Source organism: Cebidichthys violaceus, unplaced genomic scaffold, assembly GCF_023349555.1.
Source record: "Cebidichthys violaceus isolate CVI_PGR_0920_01 unplaced genomic scaffold, fCebVio1.0.p SCAF_5, whole genome shotgun sequence".
Classification (NCBI taxonomy): Eukaryota; Metazoa; Chordata; class Actinopteri; order Perciformes; family Stichaeidae; genus Cebidichthys; species Cebidichthys violaceus.
Window position 1 is genome coordinate 6,478,842 of NW_027176705.1, and position 9,504 is coordinate 6,488,345.

Here is a 9,504-nt window from a genome sequence, read left to right on the forward strand (position 1 = left end):
GTGGTTTCTCTCTTCAGCTATAAATATCCCTCTGCTTAAAACAAGATCACACACAAGCTCTGATGCACATGTACAGAGAACAAAAACATTCATCCACAAGCAAATCAACACACAGACTAATATAAACACACATACGTAGCCATGCGCACACACACACACACACACACACACACACACACACACACTCCTTCCACTCACATGCATAAACACTTACACACAAAGAGATGGCTCTGGCCTCAGAGGAGGCTAGCTAAGCGGTCTATGATTATGGGGTGTGTCTTTGTCTCATTTAGTGGTTCCACAAGGAGACAGTCTTCTGCTGTGTCAGACGAACACACACACACACACACACACACACACACACACACACACACGTATGCAAATACCAACACACTATCACTTAGAGAGAACAAATCCATCAGCTTGAATTTGTTAGATTACCCTGTAAGGAATTACAAATGTAAAAATAGCTTCATATGACGCTAATATTTTGTGACATCGTCACATCTTTTATGACATAAAGCTCCTAAATACAGCTAAAAGCCTTGGTTGTGATATGAACATATATTACTGTAAAGGAAAGCCACTGTCTATTTGTTCTTCTTGTAAATGTAATCTTTACTAAGAAAAAGCAACCACATATTAATATAAGTTGAAATCACTCAACACCAGACGTGCTATATTTCATTCCTCTTTTATTTTGGAAAAATATTGCGCTGATTTCCAGTAATAAAAATGACAGGCTCTGTACATACGACTTTTCTCTTAAATACAACACAGTCACAGGGGTCTCAAGTGCCTAACACATACATGCATACATACTTACATACATACATTATCTGCCAAATAAAAACAATCCAACTTAAATTATAACATGTTTAACAAAAGAAATTCACAACAAGATGGAACACAATAATTACATTATTAAATTAAAAGAATACATCTTTCTTTAGATATCAAATAAAAACAAATAATCCTAACCAACGGCAGGCAGAGTGATGGTGTCCTTTAATTGGCTAATAGTGGAAGACTGGGAGTGACGGGAGCGGGAGTGGGCAGTGCATACATTTGACACCACACACAGGTATCATCTCCTCTTCTGTACACACTCATACACACACACACACACGCACACCTCCATAGTGCAATGAGGTCTTGGCAGTTAAGACTAGTCCTTGATAGCTTGGCTTGCTTGGAAACACAACAGCATCATTAGAGGAGAATTTAGGGAGCAACTTCTTTTAGGTAATTTTGTCAATAAATTGCAGCCAAAGGAAAAATTATGTAATTGAATAATTACACTATCTGTATGTTTTGTCTGATTTGTTTCATCGTCTCTTCCTTTGTTCGTTCTCTTGTGCTGATTGCTGTGTTTCCTAAGATGCCCTGCCCAAAACATTGCCCTGTGTATCACAACCTTCAGGGGTCAGGGGGCCAGTATGGCCCAACAGGATCCATGTTGGATCAATCTGCAGTCACTACTGGAGTCTTCAGTTCTCTATTTTCTGCTGAGAACCAGCTCAGCCAACACTGTGTCTGTCAGTGCTGCAAAGCTAAAGATGTGCAGCTGCTGTAGAAGTCCCACTGTTTTTTCTTTTGTTTTGTTAGGAAAAGCTCCAATTGAGATTTTTATTAATTCTTAACAATACATGGACATACAGCAGCAACAGCTGCAGTATTAGTGAAGTACAGGGACTACTCCTATTATTTCATCCTTTACTCTGCAGCACTGCACAGAACATGAACTGTTGAATATCCACAACAGCTTTTACACTGCGTCGTAAAACCACGGCACATAACAGTACTACAACAGTACTTCAAAAGTTCTCAGTACTCCAAAGGTACTACACTGTTTATTCAACCAGTACTCCACAGTACTACAATATCATCGGTCAACATCCAAGTCAATATTCCATAGTTCATCCTGGGACAAGCAGTAAATCTTCCACTGCTGCATGAGTACTCGCTCAGCACTGTTTCTGTACAAAGTTTGTACAAGAGCTAGCACTGTCTTCTGTTGCTTCATCCATAGCACTGAGTCAGCATTAGACATCCATCGCAGCTCAAAAATGTCAAATATTCACCCGTAGTACTACTGTAGTACTAAGTCCTTGCCAGGTCGGTACTGACTCTGTGTTGGCTCAGTAGCACCTTGGCTCAAAGTCCTCAGGTAAATCCCAGGGAACAGCAGCAAACAGCAGGAGTAAAACCTCCTGGAGACAAGCTGAGCTCTACTGCTCAGGGCTGGTGTGTGTGGACCGCCATCAACCACAGGAAACTGGTCTGATCTGGTCTGGACTGGTATCATACCTGTAATACAGAGAAAAATAATCAGTGTTTAGTGTGTTTTTACATGTGTGCTGAGGCAAGTTACAATTATTTGGTATATTTGCTGTGCAGATTATACTATTTATGTGTACTCACCTCTGTAGCAATGATACATTCATCTTTTTGGTCCGACATGACGTAGACGGACTGGTATTTGGTGCCGTTGGTACACTGGTACCTGCTGTCACTGGAACTGTGGTATTCAACATCACTGGTTGACTGGTATTTGACGTCACTGGTTGACTGGTATTTAAGATCACTTGCTGCGTGATAGTTCAACTCGCTGGATGACTGATATTTTGCTTCGCTGCAGCTCGGTGACTCGTCTACTTGTTTCATTTCTGATGCATCACTGTGGGTCGAAGAAGAAAAAAAACATAATCAGAAACACCGTCCTTCACACAACACATGCTATCCTTGCATCTAGGCCGACATTTTTATCCATGAATTTTAATGCATGCACACATTTAGCAGTCTACCCATGTAAGTGTATATTTTGTATGTACCTGTTGTGTCTCTTCCTGTATCTCTCCTCCGAGTCAGACTCATCAAACATTTCACATTTAACCTCTGGCTCATCACGCTCCTCTTCTTTACACTGCGACAGCTCTTCAGGCCGGAGCTCATGGACCAGGTTATACTCCACACTGGGGTAGCGGGTCTTAAAGCCATTCTTCTCTGATCCGTTGAGCCCACTGATTCCACTAAGACCCCCCAGTGACCCATCGAGGTCCGAATGGTAATCCACCTTCTTGTTGGTGTTTTTAATTGACGTTGTCATCATAGTGCACAGTTCCTTGTCACTGCGGAGACAATTGTTGGTGGTTGTCAGGTTGTTCATGGTCTCTTGGCTGTCGCTGTGGACACTGTCGCTGTGGTGACCGTGCCTCTCCTGCAGTTTGACCCGAATGTAGACCACCAGCACTGAGCAGCCGATCAGAATCACAAGAACGAGGAAGACCCCGGCACACACAGCGGTCCAGGGGAATCCACTGTCGTCATCCTCCTCGTCTACAATATTTTCATTTTCTGGGGAAGAATAACGCCGATCTGGTCCATCCACCACCGGCTGACCCCTGGGAACCTCTGGTAAGAGGAACTGGCAGTTGTGACCACCATAGCCGGGCACACAAGCGCACACGTAGCGACCACCACGCTCATGGCAGGTGGCTCCATTGTGGCAGGGGTTGTGATGGCAGCGGGAGATGGGGGAGCTGCAGTTTTCGCCAGTATATCCTAAAGAATAAGCAGAGTTTAAGACTCTAGAACAAAGCTATGATGAAGCTACATAAAAAACAAATAATGTAAACATTATCAAGACACATCTGTTAGTGTGCTCTCATACCTGGAGGGCAGGTACAGGTGTAGCCGTTCACTTCCTCCTGACACGTCCCACCGTTTTGACAAGGGAAGGACAGACAGAATCCCGAGATACTGCTGCTGTCCTCACAGTTTTGTCCTGAAAATCCCTCAGGACACTGACAAAGGTAGGAGTTTACCAGATCCACACATTCTGCACCTGCAGATGGGAGAGGGATTGAAACAAAGAGCGAGGATTAGTTCCCAAGATATTTTAATTCTAGGTTTATGTTTAATTGTAGGTGAACAAACACAGAGGACAACATACCATTTAAACAAGGGTTGGAGGAGCAGTGGTCGATTTTCTTCTCGCAGTTGAACCCAGCGTATCCCATCAGGCACTGACAGAAGTAGCCACCTTCAGGGTTGTCGGCGCAACGCCCGCCATTAAAGCAAGGCCCATCTGCACAGGTATTGGCGCTTAACTCACAGTTGGTGCCATAGAAACCAGGTGGGCAGGTGCACTTATAGCCGTTATCGTTGTCCTATAATAGAAATAATGTAAACAGTGGTTACACACAGGCTTGATTGAGTGAATATACTTGTTTTTATCAACACATCACTTCTCTTCATTGATACTCACAGTGCAGCTGCCTCCATTGCGACAGGGGTTTCCAGAACATTCGTTGACCTGGATTTCACAACCGGCACCCGTGTATCCAGGCAGACAGGAACAAGTGTAGCTGCCCTGGCCAGTGTTGGTACAAGTGGCTCCATTAAGACAGGGCTTGTGGTGTGTACAGTAGTTCAGATCTGGAAACATCAACAAGGAGCAACATTCATAAATTATACAGCCTAAATATGAAGAAAGGAGGGCAGATTGGGTGCCAGCAAAGTAATAAATCTCTCAGTAAACTCACCCTGGTTGCAGAAGAGCCCACCCCATCCCTCCTGGCAGTTACATTGCCAGGGCTGTTGGCAAGTACCATGGAGGCAGCCTGGGTAACGGATGCAGTCATCACAGTAACGCCCACTGAAGCCCACTCGACACCTGGGAACACAAAATTCATTAAATATTGTTAATAACAATAGATCTGTCGATTCATCTAGGCAACTCCCAGATATGAAGAATAGATTTTCATTGTCAGCGTGACTTACTTGCACTCTCCAGGTTTATCACAAAAGCCATGTTCTTCATCACAACCAGGAAGACAGATTGCTGCAGGGAGGAAACAGACAGTGACAGGTGAATCATGGGAAATCCAGTGTTGGAAACATGTGTTTGCCCTCAATCAGTCTTCCATTCACAGAGGACTTTTTGAAACAGCTGCCTGCCTGTCTGGCTGGCGCCTCTGCCTTCTTATCTGTTTGTCTGTCTTTCAGCCTGTCTGTTGGCCTGTGTCTCTACAATTAGTTTACCTGCTCACCTGTCTGTCTGTCTGTCTGTCTGTCTGTCATAGAGGCCTCATAAACCCAGTGGCTCATGTTTGGTAGTTAAAGACCAAGCTTAGCTGCTAAAGTGAAAAAGGATAAAACCTTGAAGGTCATCAGGTTGTTCCTGACCACCGGCTGAGATGTTTTGCCCTCTTCAATGCTGCAAAAGTTGCTGAAAATGTTACCTTTCAGCTTCAACAGCCTACAGGCAACTTTGTTCACCAAACGGGGGAACCAGCCAACAAGCCCTCTCCTTTAAGATGGTTTCTCTCCAACACAAAAGCATCCCACACAAAGCCTCCTTTCTCCCCTTGATTGTGGGTCAGAAGTCCCTTTTCTCACCCTTGGCCCCTCTCCTCCTCTCCCCCCTTTCTACCCTACTACTTCTGATCCTCCTCCCTTCGTCTTCAATCAACCTATCCCCTCTCTTCTTCTCCTTCTCTCCTCTTCCTCTCCTCTTCTAAATTCATCCTTTCCCTCCACCGCTCCTCCCGTCTCTCCTCACTCCCCTCCTCCTCCCTCCAGGGCCAGCTGGTCTGTGTGGAGCTAACCATCAGACAGCTGCTCCATTGTCTCCTCTCACCGAGCAGCTGCCCCCTCCACAACAATACACAACCCTGCTCGGCCAATCACCAGCCCGAGCACCAACAATACAGGACCCCCACTTGGCCAATCGGGGAGGAGGTTTGGGGTGAGGAGGCCCCAGTGGTCTAATGGAAGGCACGCGGCGTGTGAATTACTGAGGAGCCACTGCGGCTCGTTAGAATGGAGGCCTCTGGTGCTATGGGATAACGAACTGACGCCTGTTGCACACGGGCCCTGCATTAGGAGGTGGAAAAAGTCCCTCAACAATAAAGATAGGCAAGTGGTTAACTTTGAAAATTACTTTTCAGAAATCCAGAAAGTCTTTGCCTCATAAGTGTTAATTTACAGCGCCTTAGTTGTGAGAGTTAAATAATGCATTCTTCAGCTCTCTGAGCCATGACTAATGAAAAGCATGTTTTATTATATCTTGTGTATTGGGGCACAATAATAAGCAGACACACTTACGTTCAGTGCAGTATTGTCCCTTCCAGCCAGAGTTGCATATGATCTCCCCGCGCTCGCCGCAGGTAAAGTGCCCAAAAGCATCGTCTCTGGGCCGGCAGAAAACGGAGCATCCGTCGCCATAGTAGTGCTCATCACACAGGAAGCGGTAGGAGTAACGCAGCTCAGTTCTGCCGGCTGTCTGCATATCCTTGTACCACTCTTCTCCCACAGTGAGGTGACGCTGAGTAGTGATCCTGCTGATCAGACGCTCCGGGTTGTCTGCAAAAGTCAACAACGCAGATTGTTATTTGTCATGTTATTTCTATTAGTGTTATGATTGAGTGCTAACAGCATGATGTTCTGAAAAACAGGTGCACAACGGGGGTGACACCTTGTCATTATCAAATTATGACACTTATCGAATTTGTTTACTAGATCTAAAATATCTGTATTATTTTTATAATGAAGATTTCTTTGTTTGGCCTTCTATTGAGAAATAAAAGACAAGTCACTCATATCTTAGTATCTTTTTATTTGGGCATGTGGTTTAATGCCAGAATGATAATACTTTTTTATGGTTCCAAGACAGTAAAGTGGTGGATGCTGCTGCCTGAACAAAATAAAAATAAAAAAACATTTTAAAATGTAAATTGTGCCTTCTCATTTAGAAATAGAGTGTAGGTTACTTCTGGTGATTATCTCCACCACCGCAGACACACACACACAATTCCATGTTGTGGTCAGTTAGTCATCATTAGCGATAAGAGCATGACATTAAGATTACATTAAGTGAATATCACACAGTAGGGACAAATCTCAACTGGCACCTGAAAAAACTGTAGGTGGCCTTTATCTTATGATGCTAAATAAACCTCCAGCTATAGAGAAGTGTGGCACATAGAGACTGCCTTTAAATCAAGTTATTTATTATAAAATCTAAAGGTTTGTTTGCCATTATGTAGAAGGATACATGAATCTATATGTATGAAAGAAGTGTATGGAATTTGCTCTTGATAAGACTGCCAGCATACTGTTCTCTAACATTCATTAATCTTTGTGTTGCCCTGTTTAGCACTAATGACTGAGCACTAAGTGAAAAACATGCAACTGTGAAAAAACAAGGCCACCATTAGCCTTCTGGCCTGTCTTTGAGTTACACTGCTGCCTTTTCTGGCTGTCACCCACCTGTTGTCAGGTCGTCCAGGGAGTCAGTGTGCAGAGCTTCAATGATCAGTGAAAACGTCCCCTGAGGAGAGACAGAGAGAGAGAGAGTCAACAGCTGCTTGGCCTGGAGGCCTCCCTCCCTCCGCAGAGACGCAGAGGGCCATTAGGAGGCCTCCCAATAAACTTCACAGCCTAATTCCCGTGTTGATTAGAGGCCTAATAAGGGCTACTACCTGCTCCTTTTTTCACACCCCTGCTACTATCACACTCTGACACCGCCGTAAAACCAAACGAGGCGGAATTTCACGCTGCGCTGCCAATGATGTGCCAACTCAGAGGATGTTAAATTTCCCACCACGCCTGGTCGGAGGAGAGGAGCGTTTGGTGACACCCCTCCTCTTCTCACAGTCACACACACTCGCCCTCCTCCCCTCCCCGTGTTATCCTACCAAAGAGCACAGAAATACTACAATAGCCCCTCTCACACAGTGCTGACAAAGACCCTCACAAGTGTTGAGTTTGGGAGCATCTGTTGCGTTTTGCACTCTTCAAAGCTAATACGTCCCAATGGAGTAAGACTGTAGTAACTTCACAGTCTAACAGTTCCCATTATTACTTAAAAATGAGACATCAATTATAATAAAAAACAACTACATGACACAAACACTACACACACAAAAAACATTTTAAATGCGGTTATACAATGATAGTTTTACAATAATCTTGCATGAAACGTTGTAGTGGTATCCTTGGGGCAGAAATACCGTATTTCAAATGATGTCTCACATAAGGAGTTTATAAACACTTACCGGCCATGTGAAGCCGAAGGGGAAGTGAATTGGGTTGGTGAAGCTGTCCGCGTTGGTCTCCGGCACCTGGAAGGAGTTGGAGCCGAGGACGGGAGTCACAGCACCGCCATAGGTGCAGGGAGGCTCGGGGGAGACGTTAGCCTGGTAATGCTTCAGACAAACCCGAAAGAAAGTCTTGCACTCACACTGCTGGTTACTGCCCTGCGGATGAGCAGAGCCTCCGGGGCAGCAGTTAGAGTTCCCCGGTATCCCTTTCTTGTTGAGGAACTCCTGCAGCTTCAGCTCAAACACTCCGGAGCACAAAACCTAAAACACACAATCAGCCCAGCGTGTTTAAAACAAGTAACCTTATGATGTTTGAAAAGTTAAGTACAAAACTTTTTTTACAGCCATAAAAGTATGCAAACACACACGACGTGCGTTTTTAATAGCCTTTAATATCATCATGCACTCTTATTGGACCTACCTGGCAGGTGAGGGAGAGAGTGACAACCAGGAGCAGAAATAGGCGTCCCATTGTGTTGACAGCCCTTCGACAAGCAGTGCAAGCTCCACAAGTCCGTGTAGCCCGACTCAAACAATCATGGAAAAAGTTTTTAAAAAACGCTCTCCGTTATGTCACAGTCAAGGTGAACTCTTGACGCGCAGGAGGGAAGGTGAGGTGACACTTTTCCTTTGGTGCGTCTGTCTTGTGCCCCTCTAGTTTTCCATACAAGGCACGAGTTTTTGACAGAGATGGAAAAAAAGTTATACAGAGTAAAGTAATCCTCAGCAGAAGGATCCCCTTGGAGAAGCGTGAATGAAATCCCCGATGGAAATATAAGAGAGTTAATTCCAGTCAATCGTTGCAAGAGAAGAGGCAGATCTTGACGGCCTTGTTTATTTTCCCACTTGATAGATAATGATATGCTGATGCTAAGTCTTCGTCTCTCTGTGCCTCTCTCGGAATAACAGTGCGTATGTCTGATGAGTCTCCTGCCCTTCACAGGGTTTTATACTGAGCCAACAGGCGAAGGGTAATAAGATGCAAATGAGCCCCTCTGCTCCTCTTCTTCCCCTCCCTCCACCACCACCACAAGTCCGCCCCGGGGCCATCACAAAGAAAGAGAGGGGGGTGCACCACACAACTTTTCGAAACCCGCCCCACCACCCCCTCCCCTCTTTCTCTCAAAGGGATAGACCAAATGGCTAGTGAGCTGTTAAATGTGCAACAACCCCTTGCTTCCCCTGATGCCTCCCTCCTCCACAACGCAACACACAGGACCCATTTACATTCCGACAAATTCTTTAACCTCTGCACGAAATCCTCTACATCTCAGCATCAAGTGATTTACACACGCAGCAGCGCAGTCCGACGGTGGCTGCTCATAGCCTTTTGGGGTTGAATACTAAAGGCTTGGCTGGCTTGTTCCCTGCACGGCCAGCCGGCTGCCAGCCGTCC

The 9,504-nt window shown here is 45.2% G+C and overlaps 1 protein-coding gene across 1 annotated transcript; it reads right to left on the minus strand.

The window, feature by feature from the left end:
• Positions 1-698: 698 nt before the first annotated feature.
• Positions 699-8,597, minus strand: dld (deltaD). The gene is made up of 12 exons (XM_068730473.1): positions 8,530-8,597; positions 8,064-8,369; positions 7,276-7,336; positions 6,112-6,369; positions 4,786-4,846; positions 4,548-4,678; positions 4,271-4,440; positions 3,956-4,172; positions 3,674-3,847; positions 2,835-3,564; positions 2,425-2,680; positions 699-2,310 (listed from the first exon to the last, which is right to left on the minus strand). Exons 1-12 carry the CDS (start codon positions 8,578-8,580, stop codon positions 2,305-2,307), a joined length of 2,421 nt encoding a protein of 806 aa, XP_068586574.1. The 5' UTR covers positions 8,581-8,597; the 3' UTR covers positions 699-2,304.
• Between the last annotated feature and the right edge of the window lie 907 nt (positions 8,598-9,504).